This window comes from Bufo gargarizans, chromosome 10 (assembly GCF_014858855.1).
Source record: "Bufo gargarizans isolate SCDJY-AF-19 chromosome 10, ASM1485885v1, whole genome shotgun sequence".
NCBI lineage: Eukaryota > Metazoa > Chordata > Amphibia > Anura > Bufonidae > Bufo > Bufo gargarizans.
This window is the reverse complement of record NC_058089.1, coordinates 49,417,143-49,439,490: the sequence shown is the minus strand read 5'-3', so window position 1 is coordinate 49,439,490 and position 22,348 is coordinate 49,417,143. Positions and strand designations below refer to the sequence as shown.

Genomic DNA, 22,348 nt, shown 5'->3' with positions numbered 1-22,348 from the left:
GAGAATCATCTAGGAGAACTTCACATGGGTGTGACATTTCTGGAGACCACTGAGTGCGAGCCCTGATGTCAGGAGACAACCAGTGCGTGAGTCTTCAGACCAAAGGCAGTTTACCCTCTCTGCCAATCTTGGTGGAGAGGGGTAAGGGAGAGAGAGATCAGAGCATCAAGCTCCTGGGTTTACAAGGATGGTGGTAGGAAATGCCTGGAGACAGGGAGCAGGACATCTGCATGAAGGCACTCTCACTGGTGGCGGAGCTGTGCAGTAGTGGGATTGTAGAAAACGAGAACTGCTTGGACTTCATCTACTACCGGATAGACAGAGCCAGACCTCGTCTAAATGACTCAGGTAAATTTCAAATTTGATATACTAACGTAAAGAATCACTGTCTTCTGAAATCCAGACTGAAGCTACGTGAGGCTTTCTGGAAGTTTTGGAAAGGTTCACACACAGTTTTTGGAGGAGGTTTTGAGGCAGCTTTCCCTTCAGATGTTACAGCCAAAGCCAGAAGTGGATCCAGCAGAAAGGAGAAGTATAAGTCCTTCCTTTATATTTCCGATTCCTTTTAAATCCACTTCTGGCTTTGAATAAAATACGGCAGGAAAATCTACCTCTAAACCTTCTCCGAAAAACTCCATGTGAACCTATCCTTTGGAACAGCAAGTTCCATCATGTTGGGCTTGAGATTTTACACAATTGTCCTGATTTTACTCTATTCACCTACTGTATGTAAGAATATTCTCAGGAAAATGTGTCTCCTGGTCATGAGAGGTCACCTGGGAATTGTACTGTACATCTCAGGATAGGTGTAGTAGACCATCCTTTGCTTTGCTCCTTGTACTGGTTGGTTTCAGGGAGAGGATAGATTTTAGCTGCTACCATATCAAGCATCATGTTATGTGCATTAACTAATTGTTTTGTGTTTCTGGGTAATCCAGGCATATTGGAAATGAGAGAAAAAAAATCCTTCTTGCAAATCTGCTGGATAGAGCAGTCCAGGGTATGAATCCAAATTAAGCCAAATTAGGAAATAGAAAGTAGAGTATCCCTCATGAAATAATGATCTCTGTATAACAATAATCAGGGGATATCCTCGTGGTTGCAATTAGAGATGAGCGAATTTCAGGTTATGAAATTCGTTCACTCTTCGTTTACTGGTAAAAGGTGAATTGCGTTATGGATTCCGTTACCACGGACCATAACGCAATTCTATGACGGAATGCATAACGGAATGCCTAAGGGCTGATTCCCACGACCATGCTCTGTCCTGGAAACACGGACCGCGTGTCAGATGTATTTCCCGGACAGACCCTGTCTCCCCTGACGTGACACTGATGCCATCATCCTGATTTATGATACAGTCAGTCTCTATCGCGGCTGTATTGCACTGTGCACTCATGATCATGCGAGTACAGTACAATAGAGCTGCGTTCAGATAGGAACTGACTGTGTCATAAATCACCATGAAGTAGTCCGTTCGGGTCAGGGGGTTGCGGTCAGTCCGGGAGATGCAGCTGACACACAGGCTATGTTTCCAGGACCAAGCAATCAGTCCTAATGGAGAATATTCACATAGAGAACGGCATAGGCATTGCAACAGTAGTCTTATGGTAAAAGGGTCATCAACCTTTTGTTAAGGGTCCACCAAAATTAAGCTGATCACATTGTTTCTGTTTGGACCCTCAGCAATCAACTGTAATTGGGGGGAGAAGGGCATTGCTAGGGTCTCAAAAGATCCTAAGGGCAAGCCCCAATGCATATGTGCACACACACGCCCTAGCGATATAGACTTAATGTACTTGCTGGATGGGCACTACCAAACATACAGGAGAATACAGCACTACATACCTGTAACATGCAGTTCCTCAGAGGTGAAGTCGTCTCTGTTGTAGACGTTCTTTTTCTTCTTCTCCATTCGGCCCATGACAACGTCTTTCAGCCCTGTCGTGTTTCTTCAGAGTTTGCCAAATAGGTTCCTCCCTTTTCTATCATTCTCCCCACCCTGGTGCCCCAACATTGTCATCCTGCTTCTACCCCCAATACTGTGCCCCCACATGCCCCCAAATACTACGCTATAAAAATAATACTGATAGTCCCCCCATAATAATATAAAAGTCCCACCAATACCAATAATTCTCTCGCAGAGTGCCTTCATTAGTAATAGTGTCCCTACAATACCCCCCAATAATAATAATGCTCCCCAGGAGTGCCCATGTTAGTAGTCATGCCCTCCATATTGATCCCACTAAAAATCCCCACCATAGTGCACTGCACCAAGTAGTAATAATGCATGTTTATGGTGCCCCTCATATTAATATGGTGCCCTCAGAAGTATTAAGTACCCTCTATCATGCCCTATTAGTTATAATTTTCCATATAGTACCCCTAGTAGTTACTGTATAATGCCCCCATAGTTCCCCCACTAGTTATAATCTCCCCTATAATTAAACTGTCCCCTATAGTACCCCAGAAGTTATGTGGCTGTTCTCCCCAGTAGTGCTCAAGCAGTTAGAATGCCTCTGCACCCAATAGTGGCCCAGCGTTTATAATGCCCCTGCCCCTAGTACTGCCTCAGCAGTTATAATGCCCCTGCAGTACCCTAGAATAGGGTACTTTCAAATTGTTCTTGTTATATCATGCTAGTTTATATTATTTAATATGTTAGTGCCATATAAAGTACTAGCATATCTCTGTATGGATCAGTCAGAGTTAATAATCCCTACTGTGCCCCTGTAGGAAGCTAGGAGAGGCCGCAGGTCTGTATCCATCTATGCCATCGTGCTTCTTTCTTCATTGGGTCCCCGGATGAACCGGATTATCAAATAGGGGAAACGCATTGGGACCTTCTTGTAAATTGGAGATCACATACTATTTGGGACACTTGATTCTAAAACTGGCATCATCCAGGACTGGGAACCATTGGACAGGTAGGGATTGTTTATTTAAGGGTACAGCCACCGATAAGTGGGGGTGATTACTCTGCTTTTAGGCAGGGATAGCATAGTCGTTTGAGGGACAGATTTCCTGATGCCTAAAAGCGGACTATTGTATATTGATGACCCACTTTTGGGCACCTGGAGGACTTTGAACAACAATCCTCTGCAAAAAGCATTCAAGTTCCTGCCGAAAACATCCAAGCGATCTTTATCTGGCATCTGATGAATGCAACTTCTTCACCATAAGAGGTTCACGAGATCGTGAGTAACCACATTAGTGGTGATATCTTATTGACTCTATATATGTGTCCCATGTGTTGATTTCCATTTTATTTTAGCACTACTTTTTTCTAACTTTTTTTTGTGGGAATATATATATATAGTTTTAAGATATCATTAATAAATGCTAAGTTTTAAGGGTAATTCATTTCTCATTGAACTGAAGCTAAGCGAGGGACTTAGCTCTGCCCCTAGCTCAGTTAGTAGTGAGCTAGTGGAAGAAGTAAGGGAAGCTACATGTGCTTACTTGTAAGAGAACTAGACCTTCATCCAGGGAATCACAATCTCTGAGAAAACCATCTCCACTAAAGAGAACTCCAGGAGAAGAGAAAGGAAAGAACTAGAGGGTCCAGAATCTGCATGGCCGAGCAATTTCTGGTTAAGGCTAAGACTTTACTGCAGTGAGAGGGACATTGCTAATACACCCTTCCACACTCTGACACGGTCCTGGCCATCCATAGCTCAAGCCTTGTACCCTTCAGTTGGAAATTACAGCCACTGTTGCAAGACTAATATTGCCCACCATAGATTCTGCAGAGAGAAAGAGACTTTGGAGGCACAGAGGAAAGACAACTATAATTTCCATCCTTGCTCCAATCCATCCATCACTATCTGGGAAGATTGCACTGTGAACTATTTGGGACTGTATTTAGATACCAGTGGATGTACTACAATTCCCATCCTGCACTTTAGTAAAGAGAGATGTTTATTTTCCACATCTGGCTTGGTGACTGACTCCAGCATCATACGATGGCCATTGCATGCCTCACCACCTGCCTTGCACCGTACCCAACCTATACCATCAAGGCCTCCCTAACTTCCATCACGCAGGAGCCCCAAAATCAAAGTATGCCCAGAGGGCAAAAGGGTGCAGCCTTCTATCCCTGACCTGGCCCTAGGAAGCATGTGGGAAGATGCGAGGATTGCCACTGTGAATGATTATTGCAACCAGAGCCACTTTTATCCTCTGCTGCGCTCCCCTGAGGCTTGTGGCACCCCCAGTAGTGCCCCAGTAGTTATAATGCTTCTGACCCAGTAGATAAAATGCCCCTGCCCTAATTCCCCCACCCCATGTAGTGCTGCATCAATTATAATGCCCCTGACCCCAATGGTTCTCCATTTTTATGTTCCCCTCAAAGTGACATCAAATACCTGACTTTTGCTCCCCGCTGCCCCCCACTATGCAGGCCACAGGCCTCCTCAGGTCTACGTTGCCTACATACCTGTGCAGTCAGTAACAATAACATCAGCATTCAGAATGTGCCGGAATATAGGCAACCTCTAGGCTTCAGATCTAGTGGCCTGTGTCCTAGAATGACGATTTATGGGGTCTGGGAAAAATATCCAGGGGCCCCTCAGCCGCTGAAGTTTGTTGGGGGCACAATTGGGCGCGGGCACACTGGGGGCTGCAGGGAAAGGGGATCATAAATACATTTAACAAGGTTCTGATTCCCCACCTTTCGCCGGCATTAGAATCCTCAGTACAGACTAGCCAACCATCACCGGCCCGGGACCTCATTGGTCCGTCATTGTGGCTTAAGGGTTAAAGATTCCCAGCTGGGACTAGGGAGGCCAGAGGTTCGGTTTTAGACCGGACAGTCCGGCTTTTAGACTCCCTGTCCTCCGTCCGGCGCAGGGCCTGGCCGGACGCAGGGATGTCCTCCTCTTCAGTAACTCATTCTCAGACAGCAGCATTGCGCTATATCTGAGCGTGAGCTGCGGGCACAAACTGACTGACTAACAGGTTTCTCTCACCCCCAGCCAGTCACTAGAGCCGCAAGCATGGCTCCGTGTGGCTGACTAGGGGGGGGGCACCTCAGGCTGCCCACAGCTCACCTTCCCATCTGAAAGTTCTCTCCCGCACCCTTTTTTTTGGTCAGCGGTGGGGGCGTGGCTTTGTGGGCGTGGTTTCGGTGAGCCTGGGCGTGGTTTAGCAGTTTGTGGCGTGGCCAGTGAGGTCTGGCTTTCTGGGGTGAAGCCAATGGCCACCCTAGCTGGGACCCCTGTCAATCATGCGAGCCGTGGTATACATATACATATATAGAAAATATTTGGAGATTTTTATAATTCCAATTGATGTCAATGGAGGGGGACAGTGCTAACAAAACTAAGATCTCAGTGAAAAAGGATCAAGAAAAAGAGTCTCCTTATCAAAGCTCTAACTGAGCGTTTCTAGAGAGAGCCTGTCTTCAGTCTTCAGTTCTGCTGAGCGCTGAAGACGCCTGTATGTAACATACAGAGGCTTCCAGCCTCTGGTCACCATCCCAGTCCCTGACTATGTACATGTGCCCTATCACTGCCGATTACCCTGCCTATCTGACTTCTTATACACAGATGTGGTCAGTGGTCAGTAGAGCGCTGAAGACTGAGACAGATTCTCCTTAGTAATTTGATAAGAAGCTTTGATAAGAAGAGTCTTTACACCCCGTTTTCTAGCACAAAGAAACATTGTTCCCTAATAAAATATATTACAAAAATGTTTAAAGGGCGTCTGTCAGCAGATTTGTGCCTATGATACTGGCTGAGCTGCTAATGAGTCTCTAGCAGCAATGGGGGCGTTGCCCTTTCACCTAGAGGCTCTGCTCTCTCTGCAACTGTTGCTTGCGCCCTCTGTACTCTGATTGACAGGACCAGGCAGTGAAAATGTCATGACACCTGACCCTGACTTCTCCTAATGTAAATCAAAGTGCAGAGGGCACGGCAGTTGCAGAGAGAGCAGAGCCTCTAAGCGTTATGAAAACGCCCCCGTTGCTCCTACAGCCTAATTTGCATATATTAAAACATGATTTTTTTCAGTAATTCAGGCACATATGAATATGAGACCAACACAGATGCCTTCAGCTGCCAAGTGCACATGGAACAGGTCAGCCAATGGCATATGTACAAAACTGCTGACAGATGCCCTTTAACATCCATGTCCCTATATTATATTAAAGGAGTTGTCCCATGAAAAATATTCAAAAGTTTTCAAACCAGCACCTGGATCTGAGCACTTTTGTAATTGCATGTAATTAAAAATTTAGCACAGCCAGTGAGTTATTCAATAAAATGTATCTGTATAGCGCCACCTGCTGTTTGCTTTTTTCTAATTTCTTTGTCCTGCTCACTGAGTTGGCCGCACAGGCTCAGTTTTATCCTTCAACTGCCTCCTGAGCTGTGATAGGGAGAGCATGGACACGCCCCCAGAGCTGGGATTGGGAGAGCTGAGACACGCCCCCTTAGCTGCAGCAGAAAAGACCCTCCCCTTGAGCTGTCAGCTTGATATAAATCTAGCAGAGCAATGAATGGGGAGATCTCTGGATCCATGTGAGGTACAGGGCTGGTTCTAGCTTTGTTAGAAAGAGATTGCCATGTACTATAGGATGTATGATTTTCATTTTTTACATTAGTCATGGGAGAACCTCTTTAATATTTTCCTTACCTAGTTCAACTGTGGTAATGCGTGCTCCCTGTAGGTAGCATAGTTGTTCCAGTATGCTACCAGTATTTTCCAGTATGTTCCAGTATTTAGTGGGTACCAGAACCACCTCTTTGTCAGTGCGTAATAACTATGTAATTAGGGCTGCAGAAATATATACAGTTAAAGGGGTTTTCCGAATCTTTAATACTGGTAACCTATCCTCAGGATAGTTCATCAGTTTCTGATCAATGGGGGTCTGACACCTGGGACCCCCGCCGATCAGCTATTTGGGAAGGCACCAGTGCTCCTGTGAGTGTCACGGCCTTCTCTCAGCAGTTCTTACTTAGACCATGTGATGTCACGTTCATCGGTCACGTGGCCTAGGCGCAGCTCAGCCCCATAGAAGTGAATGAGGCTGAGCTGCAATACGAAGCACAGCCACTAGAAGGCGTGGGGCTCACAGGAAGGCCGGTGCCTTCTCAAACAGATGATCGGTGGGGGTCCCTGGTTATCAGTGTTAAAATCTCGGAAAACCCTTATAACACACATTTGAGAGGGGAAAGGTATTTGTTTGAAGATTTATTTCTTAAGAAGGAAAATTCCCACAGACAGTGAAACCTCTTTGAGACGACCACACAAAGCTTTCTAGCAATAATACTATAAAATACATGTTATAGTTGCCTTTGAGATGATTAGGAAAAATTGGCTGCTTTCTTACAGAAATAGCGCCACTCCTGTCCACAGGTGGTGAGGGGTATTGCAGCTCAGCTCCACTGAAGTGAATGAGTTTTTTTTTATAGGGGACAACGCCGACCTGTCACTTCTCCTGCCATGTCTGTATTAGTACGTTTTGTTCTCATTGAAATAACAGTCCTGGAGTATCATTTCATATCGTTATGCCATTCCTCACTTACTCTTCCTAAAAATTTCAGAAAAAAAGGACAACGGAGTGTTACTAGTTGGGGGGTGTCCCAATACACTGACACTACCTAATCAGGGCTGACTGTGTAGGGACACACCCCTCTAACAAGGGCATAGTTACCCAGTTGCCAGTTTATTTTACATTTCTAAGAGGAATAATAGAGGAATAACAGTTGTAAGAAAAGATGCTCCAGAATATTGTTATCTTATGGGGAATACAAATATTGACAGGAGAGGTGACAGGCCCTCTTTAATGCGTTATATGATTATTATTATTATTATTATTATTATTACCAGTAATAAATGGTCTTAGTCAGGGGCGTAGCTAAAGGCTCATGGGCCCTGGTGCAAGATTTTAGCTTGGGCCCCCTTCCCTCAGTGCTTTGTGACCAGGGAGGCAAACATTGAAAACTTGAAACGCGGCACCCCACCCAACCCCCCTCATGCCAAATCCTTGACCTAACCTCTTCCCTGCAGCCAGAGGTGTAACTTGACCAGCATGTACTTTCTATAATACTGGCGTCTTCTTATGCGGCACAAGGGTCTTTGGGCCCCTCAGGCTCCTGGGCCAGGTAGCGACTGCTACCTCTGCACCCCCTATAGCTACGCCCCTGGTCTCAGTAAAGACAAAGACGCTAGATTTATTTCTTTGGGGTTTTTAATCACATATTGAGGGGAATTACAGCTGTTGTAGCATGTCGGCCTTTAATTCAGGTCATGGTTATATTTCCAGAGTCTTAAAGACAAGAGCTGTTAGTGAAGATTAGGACAATGATTGGTCTCCAGATGGTGAAGTATCCGGGTCCTGTATTGTTCTATGAGGAGATGCTGTAAACGTTATTAGTGGCCGGAATAGTTCCTGTTATTCACTGAAGTTCATAAATAAATGGGGTCATTTATCAAACTGGTATAAAGTAGAACCGGCTTAGTTGCCCATAGCAACCAATCAGAGTCCACCTTTCATTATGGACAGCTCCTTTGGAAAATGAAAGGTGAAATCTGATTGGTTGCTATGGGCAACTAAGCCAGTTCTACTGTACACCAGTTTGATAAATGACCCCAAAAGTCTTTTTCAATGAGCTTCACCTTTTAGAGGTACATAAGGTGGGGCCAGAGGTCCGGTTTTAGACCAGACAGTCCGGCTTTCAGACCCCCTGTCCTCCGTCCAGCGCAGGGCCTGGACGGACGAAGCGATGTCCATTTGACTAGCTCAAGTTCTGTGCTGTCTGAGTGTGAGCTGTAGGGAGAAAGTCACCCTCCATCCCACCCCTGCAGCTGACAGAAGTTGATTTTTACCTTCATTTTTTCAATCCCCGTCGGGAGGGGGTGGGGCTTAGCAGGACCGTGGGGCAGGGTTTTTAAGTCCGTCTTTTGAGGGTGGCCATTCAAGTACATACAACCGTACACGTAACTACCACCCCGGAACACAAAAATGGTTCTAAATTTCTGTGCTGAGTTCTTAATATATCTTTACAATGGCTGTTTCTGATGCAGATCTCCTTCTCCTGCATAGACATTGGTAGAGATTTATCAAGCCCAGCATTCCCCTATACCAGCCTTGATCCCCCCTGTGATGGACTGAGATGCGCCATATTTAAAAGGACACTCAGGCCTATTAAAGGGCATCTGTCAGCAGTTTTGTATCTATGACACTGGCTGACCTGTTACATGTGCACTTGGCAGCTGAAGACATCTGTGTTGGTCCCATGTTCATATGTGCCCGAATTGCTGAAAAAAAAGTATATATGCAAATGAGCCTCTAGGAGCAATGGGGGTGTTGTCGTTACACATAGAGTATCTGCTTTCTTTGCAACTGCCGTGCCCTCTGCACTTTGATTGACAGTACCAGGCAGTGAAAATGCGATCAAATCAGAGCGAGTTGCAGTGAGCAGAGCCTCTAGGTGTAACGGTAACGCCCCCGTTGCACCTAGCGTCTCATTTGCATATATTAAAACAATTTTTCTCACTAATGTGGGCACATATGAACATGGGACCAACACGGATCTCTTCAGCTGCCAAGCGCACATGTAACAGATCAGCCAGTGTCACAGGTAAAAATGCCCTTTAAGAAGGGCACATGAGGCACATCTCTGGTACTCCTATGTGCCCGAAAGTCAAATCTACGTCAGCCAGGAGCTGTAGTAGACTTGATGCCAGTTTCTGGCATAAATTATAGCAAATTTGCTAGGCCAATGGATACCATGCTAGGCCCCAGCCAATCGGAGCGCCTTAGTACAAGGAACATCTGCACATGTTATGTAATATACACTAAGTATGGCCTGGTATGGTTGGCAATGACAGGGTTAATCAGCCTGTCCCTTTCAGGAGTGGCAGAAGTGGGCTGGTCTTATTTCTGGACTAGGGAGAATAGACTAGTGTGTGAGAAGAGAGGAAGCAAGTCCATGTCCTCCTCCTTCTTAGGCCTCAGGATGCAGAGACTAACCAATTTCTGTGAAAGTTACTGCTTCTGCTAGAGCAACAGAGAAAGAAAGAAGAATTTAGAATCTGTATGGCCAAGCATAGGAGTCAGCAAGATTACCTGTGACTATAGCTAACTAAACTTTTCTGCTTGTGAGGGATTACAGTTGGGACACCCATCACACTTAACCACATACTGACAAGAATATGCCTCTAAAGACCTATATTCTGCAGTGTACACTACAGCCATAATTGCCAGATTACAAGATAGAGAGGACAGTGGGCCACAGCTATCATCCTTGCTGAAATCCATACATTGCAATTTGTATTTTGCTATGGTTGGATGTACTACAACTCCCATTTTGCACTATAGTAAAGAGGTTTTTATTTTGTTTAATCTGGCCTGGTTTCCTACTCTCTGCATGCCCTGCCTTGCACCCATCCAAATATCTAACATCAAGGGCACCCCAGCCCTAGAATCAGGGTGCACACCGAAAAAAGAAAGAGTGCCTCCTGCTTACGCTGTTCTGGCTCTAGATAGCAACGGTGAGAGGACAGCCACTATGATAGACTGTGTAATAACCGGAGCCACTACCACTCCCATCCTCCACTCTGGCTCCTCGAGGGCTCGCTGCACATGACCTGAGAGGTGCAAAACTGCCAAAAAGCAACAACATTTTTGGACAAATGAAGCATGCACCAAAATATATCATTGTTTAGGTTAATTTTCTGGCCTAAACCTTATAATAGATCTTCCCTATTGAGTAAAATGATACAACCTCCACTAGTGGGAGCTTAGGGGCTTACCATTGACTTCAATAATATAACCTTGTGCAGTTAACTCCTAAGCTCCTCATGTCCACAATAGTGTATTCAATGGCTCATTTCTCCAAAAACTCACTTTAATCCCTTGTGCAGTGAGCATCTTGGGGTCAAGGAAGTGGAGACATTAAAACTCAAAATAGGGCTTGTTGCACCCAAATCCCACCCCATTGGTCTTGATGTACATCCCTAAGGATCTGTAGATGATGTAGGAGTAGGGTTATAGCTTGGAGGGGCTAATAAGGTACGGTATGCCTCCAAGGTGTTGAAGTAAGGGCTGGGAGGGGGTTGGTTGGGAAGAGGGGCTCCAACAAACCATTCTGTTTTTGCCAGGGGTATGTAGATGCAGGGCTAGAGAAGCAAATTGAATTCCTGCCCCAGGTTTAGGAAAGCTGAGCTATGACTTTGTAGAAATTAGTTCAACACCTATTGCCGGCACCACGTAACTCCAGACTGGAGTAAAATTAGTTCAACACCTATTGCCGGCACCACGTTACTCCAGACCGGAGTAGCCATCCATAAACCAGTAGGTCCACAACTCGCTACTGTGGTGCCCAATGTATACAGATGGACATCTTCACATACTCTACAGATTAGAGAAAATTATGGCCCTCACCAGCACTTCGAGAGGTGGTCTTTATTGGCTTTACAGCCTGTCAAAAACTGGGTGGAAAAAGACACACATAGGTTTTTCGGTTTACTCAATGTTTGAGTATGCAAAATGGTCGTTGGCCAACCCAAGTGTGTCTTTTCCCACCCGGTTTTTAATCTGCTGTAAAGCCAATAAAGACTATCTTCCGAAGTGCTGGTGGGCACCATGATTTTCTCTAATCTGGGGACTTTGTCAATACCATACTATGGTCTTGTTTCTTCTCTTCTGTAGCTTTTAAAGTGTTCTTGCGTGGTCTATCACATATTGATCTGAAAAGCCTTCAGAGACTGAGAAGGAAGCTCATTACGGGAACTTTTTCTCCTTCTGTGATATAATCGTTAAATGCTTCATTGAGGTTTTCATTAATTGCTTAGTCTCTATCAATAGAGATCTCTAATTCTATATCAATATGAGTCAATTGAATTGATGGAGATTTCCGGGATGTAGATATTGATGGCTTATCCTCAGGATAGGTCATTCATATCAGATCGGTGGAGGTCCAAAAACCTAATAGTTTTGGACAGCTGATGGAAACTATACAGTAGGCGGAACTGGAACTAGAAGGCTCCATCCACTGGGTAGTGGTCATGCCATGGTACTACAGCTCAGTTTACATTCTGGGAGCTGAGCTGTCGTATGCTGGAAATGGTACTTTGTTCTCCACTTTAGTATGTGGCACTGCTTGGACAGAGCATTCTGCTTTCAGCTCCATCCACTGTGTAGTTTACAGATGCCAGAAACAGCTGATCGGTGAGGGTGCCGGGTGTCGGACCCCCCACCCAAAAAAAAAATAATGCATGAAAATAATAGCATGGTGGGCTCCTAATAACGTTAATTAATAAGGCTCCAGCACATTGAGCAAGTAGGGTCTCACGTGTGCACCTCTTAGACCTCATTAGGAACCTCCCAGTGGGCAGTGCAAGTCCACCGCCTGTCACTCCAGTGCCTTGGTGTATTGTCCAGTACATTATATCCTATTATACTTTAGTCTCATGCCTGCAGCACTGAGTGTAATGGCTGCAGGGTTAGGTACAGACTATGCCATATACCTACAGTATGTGCTGGTCTATGTACCATCATTGTACCACCCGTCATATATATGAGCAGCAATATTATTACACCAATTGTAATTTATAAGCAGGACTGCCATTACAGTACCTGCTGTATACCAGATCTAATCATTACACCATCTGTAACATACCAGCAGCATCACCAGTATACAGCTGAAATGTACCAGCACCATCATCATACCACTTGTAATACATCATCAGAACCACCATTATGCCACCTGTAACATAATGTATTAGTACCATTATTACACTGCCTGTAATAGTTTAGTAGCTGTTGAGGAGGTATTTTGTGCTGCAGTGTGGTGTTTGATGCCATGAGGAGGTAAGTTGACTACACTGTGGTATTTTCTGCTGCTAGGAAGGTAGTTTGTGCTGCAGTGTGGTATTTGCCACTGCCTCTGAGGTATTTTCTGCTGCGCTGTGGTATTTGGCGCTGCCGTGGAGGTACTCTGTGCTACACTATGGTAGTTGAGGCTACTCGGAAGGTACTTTGTTCTGCAGTTCGGTATGTGGCACTGCTTGGAAGGTATTTTGGCTGCACTGTGGTATTTGTAGTGGCTAGGGGAGTATTTTGTGCTGCACTGTGGTATTTAGCACTGCTGGGGAGGTATTTTGTCCAGCATTGCAGTATTTGGCACTGCTGGGGAGGTAATTTGTTCTGCACTGGTATTTGGCATTGCTGGGAAAGTATTTTCTGTTGCACGCAGCTGGAGAGGTATGTTGAGCTTTACTGGAGGTATTTGGTGCTACTGGGGAGGTATTCTGTGCTACACTGTGGTATTTGGCATTGCTGGGAAAGTATGTTGAGCTGCACTGTGGTATTTGGAACAGCTGAAGAGGTATGTTGAGCTGCACTGTGGTATTTGGAACAGCTGAAGAGGTATGTTGAGCTGCACTGTGGTATTTGGAGCAGCTGAAGAGGTATGTTGAGCTGCACTGTGGTATTTGGAGCAGCTGAAGAGGTATGTTGAGCTGCACTGTGGTATTTGGAACAGCTGAAGAGGTATGTTGAGCTGCACTGTGGTATTTGGAGCAGCTGAAGAGGTATGTTGAGCTGCACTGTGGTATTTGGAGCAGCTGAAGAGGTATGTTGAGCCGCACTGTGGTATTTGGAGCAGTTGAAGAGGTATGTTGAGCCGCACTGTGGTATTTGGAGCAGCTGAAGAGGTATGTTGAGCTGCACTGTGGTATTTGGAACAGCTGAAGAGGTATGTTGAGCTGCACTGTGGTATTTGGAGCAGCTGAAGAGGTATGTTGAGCTGCACTGTGGTATTTGGAGCAGTTGAAGAGGTATGTTGAGCCGCACTGTGGTATTTGGAGCAGCTGAAGAGGTATGTTGAGCTGCACTGTGGTATTTGGAGCAGTTGAAGAGGTATGTTGAGCTGCACTGTGGTATTTGGAGCAGCTGAAGAGGTATGTTGAGCTGCACTGTGGTATTTGGGGCAGCTGAAGAGGTATGCTGAGCTGCACTGTGGTATTTGGAGCAGCTGAAAAAGTATGTTGAGCTGCACTGTGGTATTTGGAGCAGCTGAAGAGGTATGTTGAGCTGCACTGTGGTATTTGGGGCAGCTGAAGAGGTATGCTGAGCTGCACTGTGGTATTTGGAGCAGCTGAAGAGGTATGTTGAGCTGCACTGTGGTATTTGGAGCAGCTGAAGAGGTATGTTGAGCTGCACTGTGGTATTTGGAGCAGCTGAAGAGGTATGTTGAGCTGCACTGTGGTATTTGGAACAGCTGAAGAGGTATGTTGAGCTGCACTGTGGTATTTGGAGCAGCTGAAGAGGTATGTTGAGCTGCACTGTGGTATTTGGAGCAGCTGAAGAGGTATGTTGAGCTGCACTGTGGTATTTGGAGCAGCTGAAGAGGTATGTTGAGCTGCACTGTGGTATTTGGAGCAGCTGAAGAGGTATGTTGAGCTGCACTGTGGTATTTGGAGCAGCTGAAGAGGTATGTTGAGCTGCACTGTGGTATTTGGAGCAGCTGAAGAGGTATGTTGAGCTGCACTGTGGTAGTTGGTGCTGCTAGGGAGGTATTTTGTGTTGCACAGCTGGGGAGGTATTTTGTGCTACACTGTGGTATCTGGCGCTGCTGGGGAGGTATTTTATGTTGCACTGTTGCATTTAGCGCAGTTGGAGAGGTATGTTGAGCTGCACTGCGGCACAATATTTGGCATTCCTGTTATGCTGTTATGGGGTATTATGTCCTCTGCATGGTGGTGCTAAGTTGGAACTATTGGAGTTAATATGAGCATTGCATGGTGGTATTTATTCGCTGGTAAGGCCCTGGCATGACCACAGATGTCCTAGACATATACCATTAAGGTCTGTAGTGAGACAACCTATTATAAGGGTTTACGGCATTGTAGCACTAGTGTAAACATAACCTACAATCACCATATAGGGGTTCCTTCCCCCTTGGCCCCCTGTAGCTTTATTTCTAGAGCCCTGCATTTAGCTCTTAGCTTTTAGAGCAGCCCTAGTGATCATATCTTAGCATCTGCTGAAATGATGGTGAGGAACGTTGGGGAGATGATGAATGCAGACAGATGGAGAACAATGTTAACAATTGTTTTATCACCTTCTTCTCAGGCTTAAAATAGACTTAATCTGTGAAGAACTGAATTTCATTCTCACCACAGTAGGAGCAGACATGGATCAATGCACTCACCCACGTGCACGTATCGCAGTCCACATGCTAAGTAGTCCGTTGCGTCATTCATCCCATCCATATTTGCACACAGAATTTATTAATTCATTAATTCAAAGTAAAATAACCAATGCTATCCTCGGGGAATTATGTATCCATTTAATTGCAACTGCTTTTATAAGAAAATTATTGACCTGATTACGAGCGGAAATTATCCTGGTGATCAGGACAGCAATGGTCTTATCGCCTGTGCCTAATATTATTTGCAGCTTTCCTATTGTACATTAGGGGGAAATTAGAAAGGCCTTTACTAAGGATGGTTAGGAACTGAGTATAATATAGTGGACAAAGCTTGACCTGAATAGAGATCTTAGTAAGGTATTTTTATTGCTCTGCAAGGGGCAACATGTCCAAGGCTGGTCCTGAGAAGAATCCCGTGTGAGGTCTTCAATTATTCTTTATGTTGCTATAGGATTTTAAAAAATTACACCATAAGGACAGATCCATATGACTGTTCTCAGTCTGGGAGACATGACCAGTGTGTCGGCCACATCTCCCGGACCGGCCACAGCTTTCCTAACATGATGATTGGTGATGAGCGAATCGAAGTCCATTTCGAAAGCCGTTTTTCCTTGTGCTTCGCAGTAGCGAATTGATTTAACCTGAAATAGTGTAAAAAAATAAATAATAATAATAATACTTACCTGCTCTACTTGCTCGCGATGGGCCGAAGATCTCGGACAAAATCTCGCGTGACGGGACGTGATGACGTCATCTCGAGCAGTGCGAGATTTCACACCAGACCTTCAAGCAAGATGGCGGTGGCCGGCCCTTTGCGAGCAAATGGATCAGACAAGTATTATGTTTTTTATTTTTTATTTTATACTTTGTTATAAATATCATGTATGAACGCGGCATCTGAGGGGTACAGTGATGAGGGGCCGCGCAATCGCCTCTCCCTGTCATTGCACCCGTTACTTACAAAGAAATGCGCTTGGTGACGAATTAATTGGTCACAAAGCAGATTTTTTTGTAAAATTCGGCAAAGCAGCCGTATTGAATTTGTAAATACTTCGCTCATCACTAATGATCATGTGAGCACAGTACAATAGATCCATGATCAGATAGGAACTGGCTGCATCATAAAACACTATGATGCAGTCAGTTCGAGTCAGGGAAGCTGCAGTTTGGGATATGCTGCCAACAAATGGGCCATGTTTTCGGGACCGAGCACTGTCTTGTGAATTAGCCCTAATATTTGCTAGCATTCCAGCTCCAATTCTCAAAACATTTGAACCCCCACTTCTTTTCCAACTGGGCATGGCCAGAACCCATTTTTTTACACAGTCCCATGCTTTTTTAGGGTCTGGTCCAGGGAATATCGGAACTGTGGGCACAACCTTTAGATCTGCTCACATTATGGAATTTGGACAAGGCTACAAGTACCAAACTGGAGTGCTACTTTACTACGTGCTTCTACTTTATACTCTATATGCTGATTTGCAGCTCATGGGTGTTTTGTTCAGTTTTGCTGCTGCTGCTTTTCCACTTGCAATTTTGCAGTGGAGAACATGCAGCGTACACACCACTTGTGGCCATACCCTTAAAGGGATTTCAAGGCCTGTAGCTAAAATGGCTCAGTCAGCCAACCTGTGTCTACAGTGTCTATAGGCGGCATGAGGAGACACACCCCCTGTGTTTTCATTGGTTGAAGATGCTGCTCTCTCCCACCCCTGCAGTTCTGCGTTTCCAGATTGGCTCCTGTAGATAACACTAGTCTATCCACAGGCTCACCAGGAGGTCAGTGCATGGAGAGATGATTTCTATTATGGCGAGGACAAAATAATAATAAAGTACAGATCACTAGACGACCAATGATAGAAAGAAAATTATCCTGCAACTGCCACACGCACTGAAGTAAGTGACTCTTAGTAAGGAGTGCCTGGAGGGTCCCTTTAAAGCTTTGCTGTCATTGGTTGCAGTGGTCAAAAAGGCAAAAAAAAAAAAGTTTTTGATTAAAAAAAAATTAGTCACAATGCAATCTGAAATATTTCACCATGGTTCAATACATCAAATGTCTCTATCTGATATAATACATAAATCCAGTTAAAGAAATATTCCAGGAATTTTGAACTGATAGTTGGGGTCCAACACTTCCCAGGACCCCCAATTAGCTCACAGTAGCTCCACAGACTTCTATCTGCTCACCAAGCACAGCGCCGTCCATTTGATAGTGGCTGTGCTTGGTATTGCAGCTCAGCCCAATTCACTTCTATGGGGCTGAGCTGCGCTTGGACCATGTGACCGATGAACGTGATGTCACATGACCTAGGTAAAGCTGCGAGAAGGCCTCGGTGCTACTGCAAGCGCCAATACCTTTTCGAACAGCTGGTCTGTGGGGGTCCCGGGTGTCGGACCTACATCAATCAGATTCTAATGACCTATCCAGAGGATGGGTCATCAGTTCAAAAGTCTCAGACTTTTTTTACATACCTACTTTTTCAATCTGTAGCCTCTAAGTATAATACAATATGCTATATATATCATCTTCTAGGCAAAAAGGAGTTTCTGATGTAAAAAAACAAATGCTTTACCCTTGAGTTCAGCAGCTAGCCATGGACACCACTAAATCAACATGCAGCCTTCTGGACGGTAATATCATTTCATGCCGGACAACTTAATTAGAAAAAGCATATGATGTTAAAAGGCCAAATTCACCACAGAATATGAGGTATCTTTATCTGGGGCAAGTCAAAATTGCTCATTACTTATTCTGTCTCTGTGAGTGATAGAGGGCTCGGGGAGAGGGCACCGTAATCTTGAGCAACTCGAGTAAGCTAATGACCTGTGTAAAGTGGCTATTATCTACTAATACTGCTCCGGTTTCATGCAAGGAATCCACTCTTCCCTCATGTATTTTTAGATCAGTCATATTCATATAAAAAAAACATTAACTTTAAAAAAGTTGAATTATTTAAAAGCATGGCAATCTTCTCAGGAAGTTTGTTGAAGGAACTTCACAACTTGCTTTAAACAATGGCTCGAAACGCGTTAGCCTCTCTTCCTTTTTGATCTATTACTGTTTCATTGGCCGGGGGACTGCTTTAGAAGTTCCTGATTGGCACAGCTAATAGTTCAGACTGGGAGTAATTCAATTCCTCTTGCATTAAAGGTCATTAGCCCCAAACCAACCACTATAGTTTTGATGCCCTTGATTTGGATTAGAAAAATGTGTCTGAAGAACACTTAGCACTTGTGTTTTTTGTAAGTTATTGAAAATAAAGTTTTAGAGGTTGTCTAGGATTAGGAAACAAATTGCTTTATTTCTACCTCAACAGCTCCACGTCTGTCCATGGACTGTGTCTGGTATTGCAGCTCATCCATCTTCAGGTGAATAGGGGTGAGCTGCCCTATCAGACACAGTCCATGGACAAGTGTACTGCCATTTTTTTTTTTTACATATCATACTCTTAGATGTTCAGAACTTTCCTAATGCCACAATAGTAAGTTTTTACCTGCCACAGAGGCAAGTGGGGCATAGCTATAGGGGATGAAGGGGTAGCAGTCGCTACCGGGCCCAGGAGCCTTGGGGGGCCAAAAGACCCTTGTGCCTCATAAAAAGATGGAGGTATTGTAGAAAGTGCTTGAAGGTCAAGTTACACCTCTGGCTGGAGAGAAAGGGTTAAATGAAGTATTGGACCTTTTCAATATTTGTCCCAGGCAGCCCCTGGCCACAAAGCACTGAGGGAAAGGGGGCCCAAGCTGAACTCTTGCACCAGGGCCCCTGAGCCTTTAGCTACATCCCTGAAGGCAAGCCTGATGTTGGTTCCTAAAAGGGTTTCAAAAAGGGTATTTGGTAGAATGATATTCTGGGCTCTTTCCTTAAAGGGATATACCTGTTGTTTGTCCCTTCTAAAGTTAGCCCCCTAGTGTGTGATACCCAAGGAAAGAATCATATTTGTCTGCCCCACACTGTTCCGGGCCAACTCCCTGGCTCTTTTTGGAGATCCTTTGGGTACCTAGCTTGTTTACCGGTGCTGCTGTCAATGACTGCCCTAAGTCTTGACTTGCCACACCGAGGGCAATCATTGACTGAAGTGGTACACATGATCCCGCTTATACCAGAAGCAAACAAGCTGGGGACTGGAAGAGCGCCAAATGGAGCCAGGGCACAGGCCTGGCTAGTTGGTGGCTTACTTTACAAGGGACCCATTCCTGAAATGCCCCTCTAATCCAATTTTTAACCAGTCATGATTGAAGGAGATGGAGAGATGGAGGTGATCATGCAAGAATTCACTTGGGTGGTGGGGGTGAGTAGAGTCCTTTTGGCCAGCTCTGGACCCCTTTCGGAAAGCGTGTCAATGTTTTAGCTATGAATTACTTTCCTCTAAGTGTCCAGTGTCCACCTAATTAGTTGTAGGCAACATCATTCCCGTTATATGGTTAATGAATTTCCAAAAATGTTAGAGCCTAAAAAACAAGACAAATGAGACAGAAAAAAAAGACCAGCCATCGTTGATGTTTTCATTTACTTCAAGCTCGCCAGTTCTGTCCTGCACACACACAGACACATTTACAGCAAGACGCATTGATATGCTCTGACATGCTGTCCTAAACACTGACACAAAATGACACAGGAATAAAGTTTTTACGACTTCTCTACCATTATGTATCACTTGATTGTGAGCGTATAAGGCTTCAAAATCACAGCATGCATAATCACAATTGTCATAGAGTTGTGTATCCACCCGCAAGAAAAAGCAGAAAAGCCTCCGTGTATGTCTCGCTGGTTAATCCAAGTGTTAAATGTTCTTTTATGCATCTTTTTATAGGGGTTTTGAGCATAGGAAGGGAATTATGGCCAAGCCAATATGGTGCCACATAGCTGGGCTTTCATTTATCTAAAGCAAAGATTCAGTTTGCTGCCTCTTGATCTGGATCTAAATGCCTTGGTTTGATAGTGACCATGGTCCACCATATACCCCTAGCCAGTGTTGGCACCAGCACCTGGCAAACCCACATCTATGCTGAAGATCGCTGTACAGGGAGTCCCCCAATGCTATTGAACAGTCAGGACTCTAGTTCCCAGCTTAGGAGTCACTGCTCTGACTCCATATATGGATATGTCAGTGCTATAAACATGAAGGGGGGTATCCCAAAGCATTATCAGTATGCTTGGGGACACCCAGTGTATTTAAGTCTAATTTATCCTCTATTTGTGAAAGGTTTCTGCCAGGATTTGAACTCACAACCTTCTACATTAGAGGCAAGAACCTTAACCACTGAGCTATGAAGTTCAATGCTAAACTGTGCTAGAAAAACCTCATAGTAGTTTCTCATGTATTAGGTATTCCTATACAGCAGAAGTATAATTTTTTTAATTTTTTTTTTTAGTAATTGTAAAAAAATGTATGGCACAAAATAAATGTGTAATTACAAACAAAAATATATATATGAGCTGACCCTGTAAAAAATTATATGCGAGGGCCTGCTGGTGAGCTGACCCTCTAAAAAATTATATGTGAGGGCCTGTGGTGAGCTGACGCTGTAAAACATTGTAGGTGAGGGCCTGCTGGTGAGCTGACCCTGTAAAAGATTGTTGGTGAGGGCCTGCTGGTGAGCTGACCCTCTAAAACATTATATACAAGGGCCTTCAGGTGAGCTGATCCTGTAAAACATTGTAGGTGAGGGCCTGCTGGTGAGCTGACCCTCTAAAAAATTATATACGAGGGCCTGCTGCTGAGCTGACCCTGTCAAACATTATATGCGAAGGGTATATATGCGAGGGCATTATATGCGACGAATAAGCATGTTAATATAATGGAAGAGGAGAAGGAGGATGAGAAAAGGCAGATTCAACCATATACCCTTGTTTGTGGTGGAAGGGGTGCATGGTAATACAGTGTATTCAGTACATTATAAACAACACATGTAAAGTGCCTTTATTTTCATCAGCTTTCCTCTGGTGGAGTCGAGAAGTCATGGTCAATCCAGGTCTTGTTCATTTTTATAACAGTCAACCTGTCAGCATTTTCAGTTGACAAGAGGTTACGCTTATATTTATAAGGCCACCAGCAGCACAAAATACCCGCTCAGACAAAACACTGGTGGCAGGGCAGGCCAGCACCTCCAAGGCGTAGGGCGCCTCAGTAGTTGTGAGGCACAAAGGGATCTTTGAGGACGCTGATACGGTCTGCTATGTACTCCTTCACCATCTTCCTAACATTTTCCCTCCTTGTGACACTAGGCCTCGCATCAGGGTGAGGTTGCTGACGGCCCCGGGGTGTCATGAAACTGTCCCAGGCTTTGGAGAGTGTTGCGCCTCTGTTGGAATTGCTGTGTTTCCCCTCCTCGGTTGGCCAAGGAACTATGGACTCTGCTGCCAGCGTTGTCAGATGTAAAGTTTTGGAGCAATTTTTCAACAAGGATCTTCTGGTATTGCACCATTTTGCTCATCCTCTCCACCAGAGGAATGAGACATGAGAAGTTCTCTTTGTAGCGGGGGTCGAGAAGGGTGAACAACCAGTAATACGTGTTGTCTAAAATGTGTATAACACGCGGGTTGTGGGAAAGGCAGCCATGTGTGCCAGAGTCCCAACAGGCAAGACTTCGCTGTTGTCGTCAGGAGGATCACTCTTAATCTCCTCATCCTCTTCCTCCTCCTGCCCACCTACGCTGAACAGATGGAATTAAACTTCCATGGGTACTACCTTCTGTAGCGGAGGCAATCGTCTCCTTCTCTTCATTGTTCAATTCGCGCTGAGAAGACGAACTGAGGGTGGCCTGGCTATCACCCTGTGTAATGTCTTCCCCCATTTCCACCTCTTCCACATGCAAAGCGTTGTCCTTAATTGTGAGCAGCGAGCGTTTGAGTAGACACAGAAGTGGGATAGTTATGCTGATAACGTTATCACCGCTCACTATCTATGTTGATTCTTCAAATTTTCTTAAAACCTCACAGAGGTCAGACTTCCATACCCACTCCTTGTTTGTGAAAAGCGGAAGCTGACTGCAAAGGTGACGACCATGTTGCAGCTGGTATTCCAATACTGCCCTCTGCTGCTCACAAAGCCTGGCCAACATTTGGAACGTCGAGTTCCAGCGCATGCTCACTTCGCACAACAGCCGGTGAGCTGGCAATTTCAGTCGCTTTTGCAGCATTGACAGAACGGCTGAAGCTGTCGATGACATCTGCACACACGCGG

At 44.9% G+C, this 22,348-nt stretch overlaps 1 protein-coding gene across 1 annotated transcript in view; it reads left to right on the top strand.

Annotated features, from left to right (window-relative positions):
• The first annotated feature begins 200 nt into the window (after positions 1-200).
• The window catches only part of SYT9 (synaptotagmin 9), a 159,819-nt gene continuing 137,671 nt past the window's right edge, over positions 201-22,348 (top strand). The window contains exon 1 of the mRNA XM_044270755.1: positions 201-348. Coding sequence (XP_044126690.1) covers positions 201-348 — 148 coding nt within the window. The remainder of the gene's footprint in view (positions 349-22,348) is intronic.